We start from the raw sequence: 23849 nt of genomic DNA, 5'->3' as shown, positions 1-23849 counted from the left end.
TCTGTGGGCCCACCTGCATGGACTGTTACCATGACAGCATCTGGAGCCCAACTCCTCCTGCTGGCCTTATGTGTTTACAGAGGCTCGGGCCTGCAGCAGTCTGCCCCTCGGGTTCGCCTCTCCTTCAAAGGTGAGTTCCTACAGATTAAACTTAAAACTCCCACTGACAAACAGGGGTTAAGGCATTGCTCTATATTACTTGTTTGGTTTGCGCACGCACAAACGCACACATCCACACCAGCCGTTTTGCTTCCTTTCCATACATATGTAAAAGAACTTACTTCCTGCCTAATGTCAAAACAGTGCCACAGTGAAAAACAAAAAGGTGGATATTACGTGTGGTGGGTTACTGGTCATGCTCACTGACAAAGCTTCTCCCCACGCCCTAAAGCCCACACGCACAATAGCTTGACCTGTCAGTTTCGGCTTCGTTTTTGATGTCTGACATTATGACACAAAAAGGAAGCACCTGAAAACCTGATCACGCAAGCAAAAAATTATATTATAGACCGGCCATGTTTTTCACCATTAGGTCTTCATCCGAGAATGGGTGGATACTGTTTTTTTTTTGTTTTTTTTTTGCAGCTTTTTCTTTTGTAGGCGTTTGGGATTTTTCCCGTCTGCTCCTGTCCTCATTATCTTGTAATGGCAGAGATTTGTGTTAAAGAAAAATATGCGGCTTGGCACCTTTTGATCAAAAACGAATCTGGATGATTACAGTTATCTCTGCGTCCCTGTCGTGTTGCTACTTCAGCTTGTGGACGGACGCACAAAACACACACACACGTCACTCCTGAGGTGCGCGTAATTGAGAGTTGGAGGCGTGAATCAGATTTAAAAACATTCTCGAGGGCTTTCGTGTGGAGCTGAGTCAAAACATTCAGGGTCAGGTCTAGGCAGCGCGAACACGTTTGCGCCCCTGAAGTGATTCGGTGAGAAACACTAACGATTTTTCTGCAATCCCAACAAAAGTCATCTGAAGCTGATTAGGGGAGAGGTAGAGATCTGTGGTCGACAACAATGCAGGCCGTCGGCTTTCTACGTGCAGAGCTGTTTTGAATTCAGACCGAAAACAGCTGTCTGCATGCTTGTGATGGTTTCGGTACACAGAGAGAGTTACATTTGAGCCTTGAGAGGATAATTGTCGTGCATTTTTATATGACCTTTAAGACTAATCCCCTCTCAGTAAACAGCTTATACGTACCAGTAAGGTTTCTTTTTAATTTTTTTTTACCAGTTACGCGAGTCTGGTCTTGAACTTGATCGTGTTCCTCTCAGATGAAGGAATTTACATTTGTAGAGAGTTCTCCATAAAATATTCATAAAAAGGGGCTTGTTCAAAGAGAGAGGGAGAGAGGTGTTAGATTTTAGTTTGCTGGTAAAGTCTTCTAATAATGCATTCACAGACCTCAGTCACCCTTCCCCTTAATACCAAAAGAAAAGTTGGATTTACTCTCCAAGTGTTTTCTGCCACTCCAAGGATTTATTGTTCATTGTTTGCGACAGCGAGCCTCTTTGTTCCCCGAGGCGCCTGTGGAGGAGGTTTTTCGGGGCGGCTGGAAGACATGTGACTCTTCTGAACAAACGAGCCGGGCTGAGTGACACTCTGGGGTACAGGAGGCCTGCAGAGGATCGAGATCTTGTATAGTTTCCTCTGCCGCCGGGAAGTCGTGTCAGTTGTACACGCTTCAAAGGGCCAGACCGCAGCCCGTTTGATAGAATTAGTCAGCATTGCTCGAGAGCAAAATGTGCAGTGTAACTGAAGCCGTGTTTTAGAATCTCATGCCCTCGCGGCGCTGTCACCAGTTTGTTCATGCTAGAAAGAGGTCTGGGACTAAACGGCAGCAGTCACTGGTGACGATGTGTTGTCAAGTTGTAACATGAGAGCTTACAGTGGTCCAGCTGTAGCTTCATACTTGAATTGTTTGTCCTTCCCAGTGTTTCCCTATCAGTGTCAGAATGCTGTCAGGGGATAAGTGTTTGGTGAATGTTTACCAGATGATGGCAGTACATTGTTTTCTATTTTTGGAGAATGGAGACATGTATAGGGGTGTGGTGTTTCTACATTTAGCCCGTTCAGTGAATCCACTATGGCCCAGTGGAGCTTGTTCAGAGGCTTGTTATCCTGTGTTTACCTCCTGGGAACAGAACCGGACCTCATCCCACCTCTAAGACTCCATCCCGTCGGGCCGTCCGGAGATCCGATTGCACAGCTTATTTTAGTGGCACCTTGACTGCATCCTGTTAACACTGGCCTCGGAAGGAAGATGGCAGTCACTTTGATGTAAATAAAGATTGTGCTTCCTCTTGAGTCCCCGTAAGCCCGCTTCTGACAGGCTCTGTGAACATTTGTCATTATATAAGCCCGCGGTCTTTAGCATGCCTCTGTCATGTCCCAGTTTGCACATATGGCGGTCAATATTTTCGCGCAGACCACAGATGTGTGTGTGTGTGTGTGTGTGTGCTCTTTATGCGTTTAAACTGATGCAAGGGATTGCTGAATGGCAGAATGGAAACAAACAGCCAGGGCGCTGCACAGAGTCCATTTGTCTCGCAGCAGATTAAAATTGTTCAATCAAAGCTTTCAGCAGAACAAAAAAGGAGAAACATTTTCCACGGCAGCAGCATGTCTTAACAGGTTACGCTCTGCTGAACACAAACTCGATCTTAAGAATTAGCTGTGAGTTCCACTGACCGTGTTTCCTAAGGGACCTGCTTTTTCGTCCAACTCCACAGGGCCTGCAGTGCCTTAAACTCAATCAGGCAGCCAGGACACATAAAATATTGAGATCTTAAAAGCGAATGTGTTTCTTAAAATGCTCTAGTTGAGTTATATTTAATCACTGACACACATTTTCCAGAACAGAAGTAAGAAGCGTGTTTAAGGGACCTTAAGTCCATTAAAGGCAGTAATGAAACATGTTAAAAGCATAAAGGGAATAATGTGAAGAGATTTTGAGAGGTAACTTTTGCTCTCCCTGCTGCTGGTGGCTTTCCAGAATGGTATAAATACTTCTTTTTTTTTTTTTTTAAACAAAACTATAACACTTTCCACACAGAACTCATGGACACAAGAGCAGCACGACCCTTCAGTTTCTCCTTCAACACCAGCGACTACCGTATCCTCCTGATGGATCAGGATCAGGGCCGTCTGTACCTGGGCAGCCGGGAGTACTTGGTGGCTCTGGACATGCACAATGTCAACAAGGAGCCGCTCATAGTGCGTACAAATTCCTGCAGCTTGCTTCTTAAATACTTCGAATGTGGTGTAAAGTTTCTGAGTTTCTTAATTAAGTAATTATTCGCGGGGTGGTGTTTGTGCTTTTTGAAAAACAGATTCACTGGCCTGCATCTGCTAAAAGAAAAGGAGAATGTCAGATGACAGGAAAGGGAAGACAGGTAGGATCATGTATTTACATCCTGTTCTTTCAAAAAATCAGGGGCCTCTCCTTTCAAGATGGGACAACTGTGTTTGAATTCCATTTGTGTTCCTCCCCTTTGTCCAGGGCGAATGTGCCAACTTTGTGCGGATGATAGAGCCATGGAACCGCACCCACCTCTACACCTGTGGAACAGGAGCATACCAACCCATCTGCACGTTCATCAACAGAGGCTGGAGGGCAGAGGTGAACAAGACATTTACGGTTTCCCCGAGCGGGATTTACAGCAAAACTCCCCCAGCGGTAGACCTGGAAAGCTTTGTCCTGCTAAATATTTCAGGACTACAAACTGGGACACTGATTTGTTTATGATTTTTCCATGCTCCCCTGTGACGTCTTAGCGGCCTATTTATAAGCATTCTCCCTGTCTGATCTGCCTCTGCAGGACTATCTCTTTCGGCTGGTCCCTGGGTATGTGGATTCGGGGAAGGGCAAATGTTCATATGATCCCAAACAGGAGAACGTTGCAGTTCTGATCAGTAAGATACGTCTTGTTTATAAGCAAAAAAAAAAAAAAAAACGTTATAAAAACCTATAGAGTTTCACCACTCCATCTCTTTTTGTCTGTCTCCAGATAGTAACCTGTATGCAGGCGTCCATATTGACTTCATGAGTACAGATGCTGCTCTGTTCAGGACCATGGGAGGCAGAACGGCAATCAGGACCGAGCAGTACGACTCCAGGTGGCTCAACGGTGAGTAAGTGTGGGTGTGAGGTGGTAAATATCGAAGATTACAGGTTATGGTTCCTCTCATTCTATTTGACAACCACTTGTCTCAATCCCCTCTCTTCGTATCTGTTTTTATCCTCTAGAGCCTGTGTTTATTCAGATCCAGCAGATACCTGACAGTGCAGAAAAGAATGACGACAAGCTTTACTTCTTCTTCCGTGAGAAGAGTCTAGACTCCAGCGGCGGGGCGAGTCCCACCGTTTTAGCCAGGGTGGGACGAGTGTGTCTGGTGAGCCGAGCTATACTGTACATGTGTAGTGAAAACGAACGCAGCCTACCTCACCATATAAAACATGTTGCACACATTAAATCATGGCCTAATTTCCTTCCTGTCTAGAATGATGAAGGAGGACAGAAGTCCCTGGTGAACCGCTGGACCACGTTCCTGAAGGCCCGTCTTATCTGCTCCGTGATAGGAGAAGATGGAGTGGAGACGCGATTTGATGAACTACGTAGGGTCATATTAAATTAGCGTCATGTTTAATCTGATTGCATTTCATCTACAGCTGCTTTGAGTATAGTGTTATGAATTTGCATATTATTATCTTTCAAGGGGACGTGTTCATTCAGGCAACGCAGGATGAACGAAACCCAATGGTGTACGCTCTCTTCACCACAGCCGGGTGAGTCATTTTTAATAAATTTACACTTCGCCCAACCTCTGTTTTGTTTTTTGTGGACAATTCACACTTCAATTTCACGGGTTGGGTGCACGCTGTCTCTTATCTCGCCGTCTTACCTTAATTATGTGTTTGTGCTCAAGCTCTGTGTTCAAGGGCTCTGCAGTCTGCGTGTATTCAATGGCTGATATCCGTAATGTCTTCAACGGACCGTTTGCCCACAAACATGGTCATAATTACCAGTGGACAGAGTACAATGGAAAGATTCCTTACCCGCGGCCTGGAACAGTATGTTTCATTATATCTAAATAAACCATGAGCAACTAAGTTAGGAACAAATATGAAAGCACATATTCATCTTCTTTTTTTATTCCTGTGCAGTGTCCGGGAGGAACCTTCACTCCTGGGATCCGTTCTTCAAAGAACTTCTCAGATGAGGCTGTGAATTTCATCAGGGCCCATCCCCTCATGTTCCATCCAGTTTATCCTATCCATCGTCGCCCCCTGGTGGTGAGAACCGGCGTGGACTATCGCTTCACTGCCCTGGTGGTGGATCAGGTGGATGCTGTGGATGGACGCTACGAGGTGCTCTTTCTCGGGACAGGTGGGACGCCTGCAAAGCTGATGGCACAAGCCTGGTTGATGGAATTTTTAAATTTTTTTTCAAGAAAAATTTAGCTCTTGAACATAATTTATCTCACTTCTAGATCGAGGAACTGTGCAGAAAGTTATAGTTTTGCCTAAAGACCCGACCAGCATGGAGGAACTGACCCTAGAGGAAGTGGAGGTTTTTCGGGTATGTCTAAATATATGAACCTGAAAACAAGCACACGCTGATCTAAAAAAAAATGAAGTCTCAATATCTGCACTTTAATTTACAGACCAGAGCTCCAGTCAAAACTATGAAGATATCATCTAAAAGAGTAAGAATCCCATTCCTAAATCTCACTGGGTGATACGCATTTGGCTTCACATGTCGAGGCAGATTCTTCACTGACTTGTGTTTGTTTTTCTTGTGTCAATTCAGCAACAGCTGTACGTGTCGTCAGATGCGGGGTTGACTCAGGTGTCGCTGCACCGCTGTGGTGTGTATGGGAGGGCCTGCTCTGACTGCTGTTTGGCCCGGGACCCCTACTGTGCTTGGGATGGAGAGAGCTGCTCTGCCTTCACCCCGTCGACCAAAAGGTCAAGGAACTTTCATATATTCCCAGGACACTGAACTAAAGAGAGGATGTGTGAATTCTGCTTTAATCCGAATTATGACTTTTGTCTCAGGAGGAGCAGGAGACAGGACGTCAAACATGGTGATCCACTGAGGCAGTGCAGAGGCTTTAACGCCAAAGGTGAGGCATGTTTTTATGTACTTTAAATCCCAAACGCTTCAAGCTTTTGTTTGTTTTACGTGTTTTTTTTAATCATCGCCTTCCTCTCTACATGTGCAGTGGAGAAACGTCTGAGAGAAACAGTGCAGTTTGGGGTGGAGGGCAGTAGTACCTTCTTGGAATGTCAGCCTCGCACTCCTCAGGCCACTGTCAAGTGGCTGTTCCAGAGGGAAGGAAAGAGGAAAGTGGTGAGGAAGAGCAATCACAACTTTCTAAATGTAACAGGAAACGTTTGCTATTCCGTTTGCTACTCATATTTTTCTTTGTTGCTGCAAGTTGTATGAGAGATCAATGTCATCATGTCTATCCAGTAAATTTAAAGTTTGTCAACACTGTTAAGCTGCAGGCCACCACCAGAGTGTCCCTGCTTCTGGCAAAGAATTAGTCCCTGTACACCACACACAAGTTCCAGACAGTATAACCATACATCGATCAGCCACAACATTAAAACCACTAACAGGAGAAGTGAATAACATTGACCATCTTGAGACAATACAGAGTTCTGCTGGGAAACTTTTGGACCTGGCATTCGTGTGGATGTTACTTAGACATGTACCACCCACCTAGACCAGACCAGGCACCCCCACCCCATAGCAATGACACTCCTTGATGGCAGCAGCCATCCCGAGCAGGATGCAGCCTGACACAGACACACACAAAAATGGTTTAGGAACAACTCCAAAAACATGAAGAACAGCACAAGGTGTTGACCTGGCCTCCAAATTCACTAGATCCCAGTCTGATGAACTATCTGTGGGATGCGCTGGAACAAGTCTGATCCACAGAGGCCCCTCCCCTCAACACATAGGCACAAGGATGACCTACACAATATTAGGAAGGTGGTCATAATGCTATGCCTGATCAGTGTGTACTGACAGAGCTTGGCTGTTTCCTTGTGTTCAAACATTTTAACTAAACCAAAAAAATCAGCTGCTGGTAGAAATGAAAGATTTCAATCTTCTCATCTAACTTTCAGTAAACGAGTAAATAAGTGTATTTATCAAAATGACATAGTATTGTTTTCTCTATTATTTATCATATTTTTTTCCATAGCTCAACCGTGTAGGAGGAGTCGTGAAGACCAACCATGGCATTCTTCTAAAGTCTCTTAACCAATCAGACGCGGGCCTCTACCACTGCCTCGCCACTGAAAACAACTTTAAGCACACAATGGCCCGCGTGGCTTTGCGCATCCTTGACCGAGACATCGTTATGGCCCTCACCGCTCACGACGAGGACGAAGAACCAGAACGCCGCCACGCAGGACCTTACTCGCAGTCGCCCCTCGCCTCCACACCCTTCCCTCCAGAGATTAGACTGATTAACCAGTACTGCCAGTCCTACTGGGAACAGCTCAGTCCCAAACAGCAGCAGCGCAAACGCACCAGCCGCAGGCACACAGAGAGTCAGGACCAAGGCCTCGGCTAGGGGACAAGACGGACGCTGTCCAACACTGGCATGTCTGGACTTTAGGGCGGACTTTTTCTTTGACACGCGTTTGGGTGTCGCTTCCATTCATTGGGCAGGTGATGCTGTCACTCTGTCGTTAAAGTACTATATTTGTGGTTTTGCAAGTGTCAGCCCAGTGGACATATTTTACACTACTGATGACCACAGTCTAGATAACACCATACATGTATAGGTTTCAGAACACATCTGTATTACCATGCAACTATAATGTTACTCGTGGTGAAAAATACCATAAAAGACCGCACGCTAAAGTTGATCACATATTTCACTCAGACATGTTTTGGAACAAGGCTGACCGTGCTGTAAAGTATATATAACATTCAGTTAATGGGCTACGAAATGCAAAAACACAAGTATGCTCCCTTTTAAGTATCTTGAAACAGAAATGTAATATATTGATTGTGAATATAATATATATGGTCCAGATATGGTCATTGGATTACTCTTGTATGAGGACAATATGTTGATATAAATGCATACTTTGCATGCGTACTATTGTTGTTTGTTGCAAGTTGTACATTTTACGGTTGTTCTGTTTTCTGACTTGGTGTGTTACAATATTTGTAAGGTGTAATGTGTTCTGTTAAGCTAATTCCATTTGGATGTTGTCATATAATGACTCCCCTACTGTCCTGTGCTTCAGTGACCTACAGTATGTGAGTGTTGAAGATACGTATAGCGTACAGTGTTCTTCCAGTTATGCACTTTGTCGGTGGTGGTATTTGAAGGAAATGGGGATCTTTGCACAGATGTATGAGTAAATATGATACAGAAATCTTTTTTTTTATGTACAGTATGTTATAAAAATGGGAATGAAACTGGCTCAGATTTAGTATTGTTTGCTGGTGTTCTGTCACTTGCTGTATTTACAGGTTTTTTAGAATTGCCTGTTATTGTTGTTTTTTCTAAAGGAAGCGTATGGAACAAGATAAATTCCAGTCAGAGCCACCATTCACCTTCGTAGTGAGTAACACAATGCTATGTGTTGTTGTGTAGATGAATCATACACTGGAAATGTTTGAACACATATATAAACATTTCAGAATTCTCTTAAATTGGTTCTTTGCAGTCCTTTATATGGAGTTACTTGTTTATTCATAAATGTAATCACCTACAGTTTCTCACACATACAAGTTATGCTCCAGCTTGCATCATCATCGAACCTGCAACAGACCATCACGCACGGTGGTGTCGCAGTTCAGAGGCTTAAAACTAAAATCTCAACCAAAACCGAAATCCGCAAAAAAACAAGAACCGCTTCATCAGTCGTCCCATTCGTCGTCATCGTCGTCTTCATCGCCGCCGTCGTCTTCACTTTCATCTGAAACAGGAAACGTGTAAAGATATGGGAGGTTTGCTGCTCTGATCAGTCCACTCATGCATCATTGTGTAAAAATGCTGTGATGTTCTAATGTTTACCTGAGGAGTGGATGACTTTACTTCTCTTCTGCATGACCATCATGAGGGCACCGACAATGCCCTCGCCTGATTCTTGTGAAGAAGCCGGAGCCGGCTCAGCATTCTCTGTCACCTGTGAAACATTTAGAAGCATTTAATTAAGCATGACAATCAAGAACTTTGTACCTACTGTACATATAACATATTTAAAACATTTTAGAGAAATTGCTTTACATTTTTGAGTTTCTTCCCCAGTCGGATCTGATCAAGCAGAGCTCCTCTGCTTTCTCCTCCTCCGGAAGATACAGGAGCAGGTGGCGGTGGCGGGCCTCCAGCGAGGGGAGGAGGAGGTGGGAAATCTGAAGAAATAGAGGTTTGTGGAGGAGGGGGTGGAGGGGGTGGCGGAGGAGGAGGTGGAGGGCCACCACCACCACCTCCTCCTCTGCTGGGTGTAGATGGGACAGGAGGAGGTGGGAAACCCGTGGAGCGTTGTTGGCTTGACGGTGGCGGAGGAGGAGGCAGGTTGTGGGAGGATGATGGAGGCGAGACATGAGAGGGTGGGGGCGAAGGGAACTGAGGATGTGCAGAGTGTGAAGGAGGTGGTGGCAGCGGTGGACCGCCACGGCTCGACGGAGGTGGGGGTGGCAGGCCTCCGCGTGATGGAGGCGGCTGGGGGGGCGGCGGCCCTCCTCGCTGTGACTGGCCTGGGATGGGAGGCAGCGGGCCAGAGCGTCCTCGTGGGGGTGGAGGTGTTGGAGCTCCGGAACCGGAGCCCGGCAGAGGAGGCAGGGGTCCCTGTCTGCCAGGAGGAGGTGGTGGAGGTCCACCACCTGTGATTCAGTGGAACAACATATTCATTAAAATTGAGGCAAAGATCAGACCTTCACATTAGCCTGTAGGGAGCAGTGAGACTGAGAACAGGGTGAATGTGAGACTGACCTCTGTGCACCTCCCTCTTGACCGCCTCCATGCCTCCTGACTGCTCGATGACATTATAGATGAGCCTGGAGGTATTTTCATCCCTCATCTCAGCTTCCCCAATGCCAGCTTTGGAGAGCAGGTTCAACAGGTCGGGGTCAAGGTTGTTGGGGTCCCAGCCGACGTGACTTACATGTCTGAAAGGAAGAAAGAGGAATAAAAACAAAACAGTACGAATTAGTTAAACTTGCAAAGCATGGACAATATTGTAAAACGTCTTCTGGAGAAATGAACTACAGCTACATCATGGCAGCACATTACGCTCATACACTCACTTAAATCCACTTGGGGCACCTATGTCTGCCTTGGAGAGTTTGGGACCACCCTTCTTCTTGCTCTTCTTGTCCTTCTTTCCTTTGCTACTCAGTGATGCAGCAGCAGGTGTAGGCATCGATCGATAGCGGGACGACTGGATATCCGGGTTTTGGATGTCCACCGTGGCCATGTGGAAAGAGCCAGGGTTGCCAGATGCTGCATGTGGAGGAAGTACAGAGTTCACTCAGGTTCTTATTATTTCGTTTCATATGTTTTTAGTCAGAGGTGAGAGAGGTGATGAGGTGAGCCAGTTACACACCTGGTGGGACTGGAGGCAGGGAACTTCTTTCTACAGTGGCAGGAAAAGAAAAAATAATTATACTTAAAGTTCACCTCATGTAAAAATAAATAAATAAGGCTGAAGTTGTGAGGCTCGTTGCTGTCTTACCATTCGTAGGCAGGGGGCGCTGTTTCTTGTCTGGCAGGAAGGACGTAAAAAAAAATGTAATGATGATAACACAATGTTTATGCAGCTAAAATACACATAAATCAGTGAGCTCTTGTTTTATCTATGACGTAAGTAATTACTTACAAGCTAGCTTTATCTCTATTATGCAACCAATAATCTTATTTCCATTAAATGGATACAAAAATAGCTGAAAGACTCAAATTTGGGCAAAATTCTTTTAAGATCTCATTTAAGATTTGGGGTTTTGTTCACCCCCACAAACAAAATAACATTAACATGACTGAAGCCTGTCAATCTGTTGCAAATGCATTAACGACACAGAGTGCAACACAGTGTTCCTTTTTCATGCTCTCTAGTGAGGCCATGACCCCACTGACCTTGACGGTTGTGTCTTTGGTTGATTTTCTCCTCAACCGCCTGCTGGAAGGCCTCCGCTTCCTGTTGCTCACAGAAGTTCAGTCCAACCTGACAATCCTAGATAGAGTTAAATATATAAAACAATACTTAAAGATTTGGTGAGTGTTTGTGACCTTTGGTGATGATTTTACCAGGAATAATTGTGGTGTGTCACATCATGACTACAGCAACAGGAAGAAAGCTCAAATAAAGATGTGCTTACATCTGCTGCAAAGGTATGAAAGTATGGCCGTGGTGTGGAGTAAACAATCTGGTTGTAAAGCTCCTGCTCCCAAACCTGTCTCTCTGTCTGTGGAAAAAAAAAATAAATAACGTCCTAATTATTTTATATCATAGTTTTGTAAATTTTTTAAAAGGACAGTTTATTCACCACGGCTAACTCATAGATACATCTATATACTTGCAGATGTGTTGCACTGTGTGGGAGGTTACCTTCAGATCAAACATCCGAATGAAGTAGGAGCGCTTAGGGTTGTCTTTGACGAAGCAGACCACTCCAGTGTGCTGCAAGCTCCACATGGATGGACTGTGAGGCAGAGCCATGAACAGTTGTGCTACCGCGGTGGCCACAGACTGAACACACAGACAAGAAAGTGTTCAGAGCTGATAGGACACTTGAGAGCATTTTATTACACTCCACATGTAAATTTACAGTTTTGTGGTGTCGATCAACTTCCTCATCCGCTTTCATTTGTTTAAATGGGAGCTTAAAGTCTTGCGATGCTCCTAATTTTTCACTGCGGCCGTCTAAATCATCAAAAATGTGTAGATTGTGGTTTGTTTGGCAGTTATGCCAGTCTGATACAGTTACAGGTGGTAGGTTTACCTCAGTAGCTAAAAGAGTGTCAGGAACAAAGTAACTTCTGCTCCACTGTTGACTGAACACAAGTGTGATGTCTAATTCTGACAGCAGAGGAAGAATTGGTTCAGCCACCATTTCCTGTTACTGCTACCTCCTACTTGATGACCTAATGTCAGCAAATTATTTTAAACTGCAGCTAAACTAAAATTTCAACAGACTTGCTCGAAGAAAATATGTATGTCGAGTTTAAATAGATTACAATAGATAAATCAAATAAAATGGAAGTAAATGAACGAAATGCGTTTGTTTGAGGAACAGATGAAACTGCAACACTGTTGAGAGTAGAGTTAAATATTCAGTGTTGCAGTCGTCTACTCAGTGTTTAACTGTCAACCCAAGCCCATTAAAATTCAGAAAATTATGTTTAACCGCCAAAGGCAAGAGAGAAAAGTCAAGAGGGCTGAAACTCTATCGTTCACTGGCATTCAGAATAAGCTGTATGGCCCTTTCACTTTTACCGTGAAGACTTTCATCACAAACAATACATGTCCGTACAGATAAAGAGGAATATCATGCCCACGGTAGGCAAACCCCTCCCAGGTCAGTGGAGAACTTACAGCACACCTTCTGCCCAACAGATCTTCCAACTTGTCATTCTCCTGTGGGCTCAGCAGCTCGCTTCCAGCAGTCTCCGTTTTGTTTTTACTTCCACGGCTCATGGTCCTCTTTTAAATCTCCCAATTTGTCTTAAATTACCCTGTACAGCATTTGAAAAAGCGTCCGCGCTACACCGTCAGAATAGTCTGCTCTACAGTCAAGGAAGTTTCTCTTCTCTGTTCTGTGCACACATCAGCTCAAAGCAGGAAACGGACAACCGCACTTCTCTAACCCCCACTTTTCTTCTTTCACTCAGACGCAGAGCGTAGATGAATGTGTTACTTCCATTTTCAGAAGGAGGCAGTACACTCTTGTTCATCTCCTGCTGTGAGCACATATCTGTCACTGCCACACAAATGACTTCAGGCCGCTTAACGTTTGATGTCAATTAAAACCCGACACAAACACATGTACAAATGAAACACATATTTTATTAACAGATATATTCAGTTAATTTATAAATGCACAGGATTCATGACAAAGTTAACACAATGTTTTGACAAATAAAAAAAAAAAAAGACTAATTTTAACCTAAATCCTAAATCCTAAATCCTAAATAGGTCTTTATTTAGCATACTAAATAGTTTCTGGGAGTGCTGATATGTACACAGCTTTTCCAACACTGCATGTTGCAATTTTTAATTGTCTTTTGCTGAGCACGATTGCAAAAAAAAATAAAAAATGAAAAAAGAATGTGTCTCTTAGTCTGACATAATAAATATATTGTTTGGTTTGCAGCTGTTCAAGTTATATAAAATCTTTGTTTCTTTCCTGTGTTTCTGCGAACCTCCTCTCTGTGTTCACACACACAGTTCTCAGTTCTCAGTAACTCTCTGTTTAACCTTCACGAAAAATAGCAACAAAGTGTACCGTATTTGTTGGATTACTGGCCACCGCAGACGCAGCTTTGAAGGTAACTGCCTTTGTAACAGTCATATTAATGCCACATTAAACACATAATTCAACCCCATGTAAAAATCACTGGCAAATTGTATTTTGTAAGGGAATGTTAGTGTGGAACTGCAGGTCAACCCTCGCTGGTCACATGGGGCTGAATTTAACAGATGTCTAAGGAAATTTGACTGCACGGTCAAATGTGCGAGTTTTAATTGCATATTGAAAAAGCAACAGTTGAATGAACAAACTGAAATGTCTGGTTCTGTTTGGTAAACATAGCTGGGAAACAGCTGATTGTCTGACAATACTATCAAATTGAGGTCCTGCAAAATCTAAGAAGGTAGGGAAGTAGATTGGAAAGATGTCAGCAGTGACTGAGCTATTCCAGGGAACTGTACACATCCACTGTCTAAAATGGGATTTCCATTTTAGTCATGCTGTTCCCTTTAATTATTTTGCTGCCGTTCTACACACGACCCCAAACAACATCCTCACTCTGGGCCGTGTCAGGCTTTACTCAGTAAGAACACATTACTTTGCATTCTCACTCATCACTCATCTCGCCTTCACTACGGGACATTTTGTTTGGCCCATTACATGTCAAACCGCTTTCTTTTTATTTTTGAATGTAGGCAAAGGTTCTTCTCCTATCCTTCGTCTTGTGCAGCCAAACGTTCCTGTTTGGCTTTGGATGAGAACTCTGCAGGTCGGGGTAATTTAACGAGAGGGCGAGCTTTGGCTGACTGTTGGTAGTACCTCTGTTCTGTCATGGCAACTAGTGCCCTCCCACACTTCGAGATTCACCAGTCACCCAGTCAATTAGGATAAACGACATACTCATGATCATAAAGATGAATCCCAATCCAGCAAAGCATGCGGCCTGGAATGAAAACAACATCTGGATCAACAACACATCCAAAACAACACGAGAAAAAATATGTGTCTTTGATTGCTGAAGGAACTGAGTTGTACCTGAATCTTTGGTCTTGACAGTAAAGGCTCCTGCTCTTCAGGAACAATCCGGATGTAGAAGATACCGGGTAGGATGAAAATGAGGCTGGGCGCAGATGTGGCTCCTGCAGATGATGGCGACAGAGAGAGAAGTGAGTTAATTTAAGGTAGTGAGAAATCAGTTATTACACAGTTTACAGAACATATAGGTCACAGTATCAGCAGTCAAGCCCTGACCATTCCTCTAGTTTAGACATACCGATGATGCCAAAGATGTCGCGGATGGAGGGCACAAAAATAACAAGTATGTTGACCGTGAAGAGGAGACAAATTGCAATGGCGCCGTGTCTGGCCCAGTGGAACGGCTTGTCAGGGAACAAGATCTGAAGCACAGCCCTGCGAATCTGTAGACATAAAGAAATTAGGAAAAGAAGAAAGAAATGGGAATTTCAAAATTAATAAAACTAGATCAAAGTAAAGGCTGCTCATATCTTATCCTTTCAGGTGACATTAAAATATCATAGAAGGCTGTTGAGAAGCTGTTACGTGATGCCATGTGTAAAAAGAGCTCCTGTTTGACTTAACTCAACGCAAGTAGCTGATGTTTTAGCATGTACAGTATTTTCTGTTAGTTGCTGAAGGCAAAATACCTGCTTTAATATCCCGAGGAGTGAGACCCTGCAGTTCAACATACTTGAAAGTTTCAGCCCACAGAGAGGTTTCTTGTACAGTAATTCAGAAAGAGTGAAATAGTGAGATGAGAAGATGGATACCACTCTCATATCTGTTCGGTATGTAACTAGCTTAGCCGGAAACAGCTAGTCTGCCTTACTACAAATGTTAAGAAATCCATCTACCTCTAAGGCTCAGTAGGCAACTCCCTCCCCACATTCTTTCACATACTGTAAAACATTTTTCATTTTTACTGAAGGATTTGTGTTGTTAACAAGAAAGCTTCACATGTGCTTACTAGATTGACTTTGTAACCTTTGGACAGAAGCAGGCTAGCCTTTGCTCATTTGGTTGCAAATCTAAGATTATGTTTTTGCTCATCTGCTGTGTGTCCTTAGTTAAGCCTTCAAATATGTATTGTGTCCATCCATTATACAAACTGCTCGCATTTATAGGCCATTTGCAAAGTTAATGGAAAAAGTTTAAAGATATCTGCACAGTCAATACACTACTGAAACAAAGACAGATGGTCTAAGGGATTTCACTCTGCCTGCCACAGCAATAAAACAGTAAAGCAGTTCCATTGCCTTCAAATACAGAAATATCCCTGTTCTTTGAGACATAGATGTGGTGTATTGGCTACCTTAGAAGTGTTTTTGGATGTGCTATGTGTTTTTATGCAATGTATAGTAATATTCTACCTTGTGCCAATGTGGATAAAAACTAATTATCCTAAAAATATTTAACAGTCCTGTCCACCAGTTTTGTTTCAAAAAGAAATTCTTCATCAGAAAAAGTAAATGTCGATTGTGGAGTACCCCTTGGAACAATATTCGGTCCACTGCTTTACTTTACTTACTTACTTACTCACTTAACTATTGAAGTCCTTAATTATTATATAAATAATAATCTACACAATGACTTTTAAATAATGTGCATGTAAGCATCCAAATCCAATTAAAAAAAATCTTGATGAATTTTTATAGAGCTGAAACTACAACATTTTTATTTTCATCTCACTTTCAAAGGGCCCAAGAAGATGTCATCAAATGTTAGGTCAATCACATTCTCAATATTTCTTAAGAAAGTAACTGATCATCAAAATAGTAGTTTCTGTCTATGGAAAAATCTGTTGTTCTGTATCCCGCTTTCATTTTTATTGCTTTTATCTGAATCTATTCTTTATTATATAAAGTGTGTTAAATTTTAATGTGTAGAAAGTTTCCAAACCATAAGAGTTACATTTCCTGCTTTTGCTGTGAATATTTTATATTATTGTGATGGATGTCTTACTGGGAAGAGGACCACAGGGACGGTTAGAGTGACAGCAACCAGGACAGCCAGACGCACACAGAGAACCAGGACATCCAGAGGGTCCACACGGCTGTAGGTGTGTAACAGCTCTGACTCCACAGCACCTATCCACAGAGAAGCATCTAGGCCTTGACATCTCTCACACAGAGGGTAATCCCTCATTCACAACACTGCAAAATGCATATGGGCTCAGGGTACAAGTGGGTCATAATTTTGAAATCTCACAACATTAGAACAAAGTGACCTTTGACTCTCAGAGGTTTCTTACCATAAAAGGTGAGGTAACCGAAAAGAGCCGTCAGCAGGTACATGACAAACATGGCCAGGATGGAGATGTTGGCCACAGCCTGCATGCGCTTCTTGGTGGCGCTATGGCAAAGAAAAGAAGAACAAACACATTCATTTATCACAGTTCTATGTGTGTCAAAAAAGAGTTGGGATTTTGTGAAAGGGATTGTGATATTCTGACATACTTTCGTAGTTCAGTGTAGATTGGTAGAACCTCTGGGTGGCAGACAAACGCGAACGCCAAGATTGGGATGGTGTATGCTGTCTAAAAGCCAAAACACAAACGTAAAGACAAGTGAGTGACACACAGTTAATTGCTTTTTATTCCCGTGGCTGTTGACAGAACACGCCTCAGCACTGTTGACTTAACACACTCTAGCGCAGAATACACCAATAAGGACATGGGCCTTCTGAGGGTGTCCTGTGTTGTCTGGTTACAGAATGTTGTTAGTGGGAGACTTTGGGTCCTATGAGTTGAGGGGAGGGGCCTCTGTGGATCATCCCACAGATACTTGATCAGTTCAGGATCTAGTGAATTTGGAGGCCAGGTCAACACCTTGTGCTGTTCTTCATGTTTTTTGAGTTGTTCTTAAACCGTTTTTGTGTGTGTGCCTCTGTCAGGCTGTATCCTGCTGGGTATGATTGCTGTCATCAAGAAGTGTCATTGTTATGGGGTGGGGTTTTCTGGTCTGATCTAGTTGGGTGTTACATGTCTAAGTAACATCTACATGAATGCCAGGTTTGAAAGTTTTCCAGCAGAACACTGAATTGCCACAAGATGGTCAATGTTTTTCACTTCTCCTGTCAGTGGTTTTTATGTTATACCTGATCGGTACATGTAGCGGTAGAGCTGCTGTGCTGACCATGAAATAAAAACACACATAACAGTTCCGGTAATGAGGCAACATGAAAATGTTTTCCTCTCTGACCTGTGAGTTCATGGTGAAGAACTTGGCCTCACAGAAGTCGTCTGTTACATTAGCATGTACATGATTTGGAGTAGAAGTGATGTTATGATGTCCTTCTTCTTGTAGTGGACAGTTGATGTTGAATTTCTTGTATATAACCTGGTGAAACAGACCTTCAGTTTAATCTAATGTAAATATTTGAGGGACGTTCAGCTGGTTATTTTATATACATCTTTGCTGACTCACTGAAATGAGGAAGAACACCATGCAGGAGAGGGAGAAGCCACTTGTATAGCCAAGATAGCCTATATGAGAACAACAAGATGTACAATTATTTGTTTGCAAACTGCAGACAGTAACTTCAGACCAGGAAATGGAAACTAAATGGGCAGAGGAGACGTAGATGTGACGACAGCACAAGTAACATGACACAAAAAAAATAAAAAAATGTGACAACAGAATGAAAAAACATACCAAGTTGTTTCATGAGTGCTAGAGGAAGGATGATGGCAACGCTAACAATGATGATCAAGTACCTTCCGTCCAAGAACCACTCTCTAAGAGACAGCCAGGCAAACAGATGAAAACATGTATACCACCAAACAGAAAACTCCTACTACTATACGTGAATCTAAACCAGAAGATCACTTTGACACTCACCCCGTGTTTTCATGTTTACCCAGGAAAGCCTGAATAACCAGTGGAAGCTCCGACTTTACGATGAAGAGGTAGCTGGACATTGCTAAAAAGAAATGAAAATGGGCTTATCCTATGACATTTAATTGCATCAGATTTAAAGGTTTAATGACAGATACTAGGCACCGAATTACAGGGAGGAAATGGGATGACATTACCTCCAATATTGTGTACCGTAATGATGCAGGCTGCCAGTATTTTTCCTGGGTGGCCAAAAGCCCGATTCCCAAGCTGCTCGTAAGCCCGTATGCCTGAAGACACACAAACATTAGATACGCATGCGATGAGTTATGAATACACACACGTCATGGAGTTATATGTGTTTAATCAAGCTCTGCCTTACCGACAACTCCAGCACATTTCAGCAGGAGATGAATTGAATACGCAGACAGAATAGCAATGAATATTAACAGGATTCTGAAACAACACAAGAACGAGATCTGCTGGAATTTATTCATTTAAACTACAGGTAACAGAAAAAAAAAAAAACACACTTTTAGAAACTTTTCAGCAATTCTTATGACTATTGTTTTTTTTTTGTTTTTTTTTTTTAACCAGCCCACACAAGGGATTGTTTGATTTAGAGAGACTGGCTCTCTCCAAACCTGCCACACTCCACCTCCCAGGCCCGCCACATAGCACAGGACTGATCCAAGCAGGCGTGTCTTGGAACTGATCACTAGGGTCTATATTTAACCACTCAAATCTGATTTAGAGAAGCTGCGTGTGTATGAGCTCTAATGTACATTCTGACAGGTCAGGGTTCGTGCAGTAGCAGCTGTATACAGCAATAGGTGCAAAACTATGTATTACAGCTCACGCAGACACACAGACAGAGACACTGTGTTCTCACCGCTGCCACGCGTTTATGCCCAAACACAAATACACACAGGGAGTCACATGACACACACTCATGTGGCCTTATTTTTGGCCTTATAAGGACCCTCTATTGACTTTATCCAACCTGTTTCCACTTAGTTATAAACTAATTCTACTGTTAAATTTCAGCCAAATTACAATAACAGTTATTTATAATTAAATTTCAAACATACACAAATGCAGAAAATAAGCCTTATGACTTTGGTTTGTAAGAATCTTAACTACAGAACATAAACTTTTACATTTGGCTTTGCCCGAATATGAAATATAAATCACAAGAAGCTGAAATGGATATACACTTTTCCCCTTTTTCCGTAGAGACTTCTACTGTGTATTGTGGGCCAACAAGTACACGAGTGGAATCATTACACACCACAAGAACTGACAAAAGGCACAAAGTTCAGCCAAATTTGGGGTTGGTGTGTTTGACTTGCATACTCACAGAAATAGAATGATTCCGGTGTTGGACATTGCAAAAGCCAATCCCAGAATTCCACTGCCCATTATGGCGTTGCTGAGGTTAAAGACGGACATGCCAAACGAAGTCTTTCCCTCGAACTGCAGTGAGAGGGTGTCACGCAGACAGTTTGGTTGACAACAAACACATAAATGTCATTAGTAGCATTTACTAGATTTTACTACAGCAAGCATATGGCAGAGAAAAGGCACTCACGTCCGTAAAGTGGATTTCTTTCTTTGCTCCTGTTTTATGTGGGAGAAACTCGTCATGTTCCATGGCCTCAAGCCCATCAAAGCTACAATGGAAAATAAACATAATGACAATAACATTGAACTTTGACCACGTTTGCTGTGATATGATGCACCTATCAAATCAGTATTGATCACTGTGAGGCTTACCCATCATCTCTGCTGTGTCCGTTCATCTTCTGAAGCTCCATTTTTGGGTGGATATGGTTGATCTGCTTGTGCTTGACTGAAAAAAATCCTCTTCAAATTTTCAAATGCCTGAAAGCGCAGCACACAGATGTTTGGTTCATGATATACTTACCTACCAAAAAAAGAACTCTTGCTAACGTGAAAATTATTAAACCAGCTGGGGTTGTTGTTACATAACATACATAACAATCCAGCTACGCGCATGCACAGACATTGCCAACTTTCCATTATTGGTGAAAAAAACAAAAAGAAAATGTGAGCAGGCTGCAACCACTCTGTGTCTCTTTCGAATTGCTTCTGTGTATGTGTGTGTGTATGTGTGTGTGTGTGTATCACTTTTTATTTTATTTTTTTAACTGCGATCTGTCTTAACTTGTCAGATGTGATACAAGATCGCGCCGTGGTTCTCTCAAGAAGCTGAAGGAGAAATGTGATGAATTTACGATGTGAGGCGTTGGCTCTGGCCTGCAGTACAATAAATGTGGAGTAATGTTACAGTGGCCGTCTGAGAAGGATGTTTAAATGTCCCCTGCTTCTTAAAGGTATACTTGCACAACAGAGAGAAGCTACGTGCTTAAGAAACACTGAATATGACTAATATAATACAAACTGGGTAAAATGCTGCAGGCCTATTTATAAAGTCTTCAGACTCAGCACTGTAATTTTTCATCCATGCCAAGAACAGCATGAATGCTGTATTTTTTTTCCCCCTCTTTTGGCAATGCAAAAAAATGGTGTTGCTTTTCTTCTCCACACTTTAGATATAAGGACACAGAATAAAGTTTCAGAACTTGTGGCAGTTTTTCTTGGGGTGTCAGTCCACATAAAGCTTGTGTGACACGTAAGGCTTTAAGTAACAAATGTTGTCAGAGGACTTATGTTGCTCTAATCTGTTGTGGGCCACACAAAGCTTGGCATGGACACTCTCTGGGAATGAGCGTAGGTCTGTCCTCCTGCCTACGGGGTCATGGGATACTTCCCTTCACTGTGGGTAAAAGTGCCCTCAGGATTTTCACATCTGACCCCTAAAGACACTGTTGCGCTACATTTTGCCATTCCTTGAGAGTTTCACACAAAACTGAAATTTTCTATGTTCCTACGCGCCACACTGAACGGGCCTGCTGAGGGAGAATTATCCACACAGCTCTGTGCTTGATAGCAGTGGGATAAACAAAGGGTTCCTGTGTAAATGGGGCTATTTAGTCTAAATACAGAGTAGCCTTTTCCCTTCACACTGGCCTCAGGTCAAGTTTGGTTAGAGAAACTTTCTTTAGCCACATACACGACGACTTTCCCATGGCCCGTAGCCAACGCGAACCAACAAATCATAGGCTGAATGTTAGTTTGTAATTTAACATTCAGCCAAAAGACAGTTTTGATGGATTGGCTGCCTCTACACATATCGTAAAAGGCAGACTTTACTATTGTGCTAAGCGTTGCATGGTAAAACTTAGGTGGGGGATGAAGGAACCAGACAAACCTGGTTAAGTAGGATCTTGTTCCACGTTAGTTATTTCATTTGCCAGAGGGCAGCTCTAACACGGTGGAAAGGCAACTAGTACCAAAAAACTAAAATTATTCATGTGCATTCCATGCAACATACATAAACAATACATTAAATGGTACGGTACAATCCCACCAGTAAACAAAGCATGTTATGTTAAATAGAGTAGCCATGACTGACTTTACTATTCAGCCACATGGCTCGTCTGACGCAAGACTAGCATACTATTGACAGCCCTTCCCTTCTCTTCCTCCACATCTACAAGGACACATCCACACATTTTGTTGCCAACTTACCCCGCTAGTTTTCTTTTTTGTATAAATCCTTGTCCAAGCTAGTTCAGTTTTTAGGTTCTTCAAATGTTTATATTTGGGCTTGTTCTTAGGAGTCTCTCCAAAGCTCCTTGGTAGTGAAGAGAGGAGAGAGTGAAGAGATTAGAAGCTGGGAGGGAGAGCAACCGGGAAATGGGAACACCCATAGCCTAGCTTTAACCCTTTGTTAAACCAGTCAGGTAGAGCTGCAAAGCCACAGTACGGCTCCACTCACCTGGTGTGTCTACACTGAAGTGGTGTTACCATGAGTGTCTGTACAAAGGAAATTAATTATTTGTAGTTTTCAGAGACAATTTGTAGTTCAAGGCTATAGCTAATCCCAGAAAATCTTCAGACAAAAGGGCTTCTGGTGTTCATACAAAAGACTAATCATGCCATTACAGCCTGTGCAAGCAGAAAGGAGGCTTGAAGCAGATGTCATCCGAGGTGGGTTTTGTTACAGCATGTGCGGATACTTACTGACAGTTTGCATCCTGCTGGAAGTCGTAGTGATGGTAATTAGCTTAGGAGATAAGTGCTGTTTTAAGATTGCTCGCATGTGATTGTGCTTAAGAGTGGAAACATTGTGTGTGCTTGATTCAAAACAAATGGTGAGACCTGAACTGCCATGTAATTAACAAGCCATGCACCATGACACCAAAAAAAAAATAATATATATATATATATATATTCATTCATTCATCTTCTGTACCCGCCCATTCCTGTTAAGGGTCACGGGGGTCTGCTGGAGCCTATCCCAGCTGTCATCGGGCGAGAGGCGGGGGTACACCCTGGACAGGTCGCCTATATGAATATGTATGGAACCTAAATAAAATAATACTTGTGTAGTGCTGTTGTCCTGAAAAAAGTTTCATGCCCAGCCTGTTAGTAGTCTTGAAACTTAAATGTTACTTCTTAGAGATGACATTTCAGTTATCTGATAAAGCTTGAGTTTGCACACCCAAGAAACACCCATATTTTCTTTATCTCACTGTGACATAAATCCTTCACTGGAAAACGTATACTCTTGTTTAAAGATTGTATCTGTTGTAGACCAAGTGCACACAGTTGGTTGTTTTAGAAATGTGGTAGTTGTAGCGGAAGAAGAGAGTCACTTCCACATTTTCTTCGGTTTTTGGCAGTGAGAAAAGGTTGATAATACATGTTAGACTGATGATCTAAATAGATAGGGCGAACGAAATAGTTAAATGTCAGTGAACTTAAATGACTTCAGTGGGTTAAAGGAAATGTGAGAAACTGTCACATAACAGTACAAACTTGAGTAAAATATAATTGATCAGGAGCCATTTTCTCTTTAGAGAACCATGCATTAAACAGTCATGGCATCATTGATCTCCCATTTAAACTGGTCATTGAAATGTATACTATGCAAACTGCCAGCATGTCAGGCAGATGGCAAATGAGAGCATAAACATATCCTTAGCTGACAGCTTAAATCCAGTGAGAATGAATCAGGGTGTTTCTTATTTTAACTGTAAATATTAGAGCGCACAGTCAGTTGCTTCACTATCCGTAAAATGCTGGTCTGCGGGTCTACTGCTTACCTTTCTTATAGCGGTCAGTCACATGGATGTCTTCAGTCTAAAGTAATAGCACACAAGTTAAAACTCGCAAGCTGGTTCTTGTCCAAAACTGTCTTTTCACACTGTCCACATGGTACAGCCATGGAGAAAAATGGAGGCGGAGGAAGCAATTAGGCGCGTAAAAAAACAGTTTCCTGTTATGTCACAAGTTAAGTCACAGCCTGTTTTTTTTTTTTGTTTTTTTTCAGACTGATCACACATGGTGGCCTGTTACTTTCTTTAGAAGAAGAATTGTGCACCGGAAGCATTCTGCTACGGGAGAACACTTTAGAATAGTGAAGCTTTCTTTCTAATGTAGTCCAAGTATACG

At 42.7% G+C, this 23849-nt stretch overlaps 3 protein-coding genes across 6 annotated transcripts in view; 1 reads left to right on the top strand and 2 right to left on the bottom strand.

Moving 5' to 3' along the window:
• The window catches only part of LOC311494536 (semaphorin-3F-like), an 11875-nt gene extending 3178 nt beyond the window's left edge, over positions 1–8697 (top strand). Inside the window, exons 3-19 of one of the 2 annotated variants that reach the window (XM_084553626.1) lie at positions 22–130; positions 3060–3220; positions 3337–3399; positions 3507–3626; positions 3826–3919; positions 4015–4134; positions 4254–4399; positions 4508–4622; positions 4724–4793; positions 4934–5078; positions 5172–5394; positions 5498–5586; positions 5672–5713; positions 5818–5975; positions 6066–6133; positions 6233–6360; positions 7226–8697. In XM_084553626.1, coding sequence (XP_084409752.1) covers positions 22–130; positions 3060–3220; positions 3337–3399; positions 3507–3626; positions 3826–3919; positions 4015–4134; positions 4254–4399; positions 4508–4622; positions 4724–4793; positions 4934–5078; positions 5172–5394; positions 5498–5586; positions 5672–5713; positions 5818–5975; positions 6066–6133; positions 6233–6360; positions 7226–7600 — 2226 coding nt within the window. In that variant the 3' untranslated portion in view covers positions 7601–8697. Of the gene's footprint in view, positions 1–21; positions 131–3059; positions 3221–3336; positions 3400–3506; positions 3627–3825; positions 3920–4014; positions 4135–4253; positions 4400–4507; positions 4623–4723; positions 4794–4933; positions 5079–5171; positions 5395–5497; positions 5587–5671; positions 5714–5817; positions 5976–6065; positions 6134–6232; positions 6391–7225 lie in introns of both variants that reach the window. The other variant, XM_084553625.1, reaches the window with a different exon arrangement.
• Positions 8698–12907, bottom strand: wasb (WASP actin nucleation promoting factor b). Its single transcript, XM_084553628.1, has 11 exons — positions 12579–12907; positions 11592–11732; positions 11362–11448; positions 11120–11216; positions 10722–10751; positions 10593–10622; positions 10294–10489; positions 9980–10155; positions 9275–9870; positions 9062–9173; positions 8698–8963 (listed from the first exon to the last, which is right to left on the bottom strand). The coding sequence occupies exons 1-11, from the start codon at positions 12678–12680 to the stop codon at positions 8905–8907; spliced, it is 1626 nt and encodes a 541-aa protein (XP_084409754.1). The 5' UTR covers positions 12681–12907; the 3' UTR covers positions 8698–8904.
• A 122-nt stretch (positions 12908–13029) lies between these two features.
• LOC311494540 (sodium-coupled neutral amino acid transporter 3-like) lies at positions 13030–23772 on the bottom strand. Of its 3 annotated transcripts, none has more exons than XM_084553631.1 (17): positions 23501–23772; positions 22171–22208; positions 20082–20189; positions 19897–19978; positions 19666–19781; positions 18688–18761; positions 18503–18595; positions 18309–18390; positions 18123–18205; positions 17895–17953; positions 17670–17807; positions 16926–17005; positions 16721–16821; positions 16432–16556; positions 14726–14870; positions 14488–14591; positions 13030–14395 (listed from the first exon to the last, which is right to left on the bottom strand). In XM_084553631.1, exons 3-17 carry the CDS (start codon positions 20120–20122, stop codon positions 14291–14293), a joined length of 1428 nt encoding a protein of 475 aa, XP_084409757.1. In that variant the 5' UTR covers positions 20123–20189; positions 22171–22208; positions 23501–23772; the 3' UTR covers positions 13030–14290. The 3 variants fall into 3 exon arrangements, with proteins under 3 accessions (XP_084409757.1, XP_084409755.1, XP_084409756.1); XM_084553629.1 differs by lacking the exon at positions 22171–22208 and adding an exon at positions 21921–22026; XM_084553630.1 differs by lacking the exon at positions 22171–22208.
• Between the last annotated feature and the right edge of the window lie 77 nt (positions 23773–23849).

Source organism: Chelon labrosus, assembly GCF_963514085.1.
Source record: "Chelon labrosus genome assembly, chromosome: 10".
NCBI lineage: Eukaryota > Metazoa > Chordata > Actinopteri > Mugiliformes > Mugilidae > Chelon > Chelon labrosus.
The sequence above is the reverse complement of the archived record's forward strand: the minus strand, read 5'-3'. Positions and strand labels throughout refer to the sequence as shown.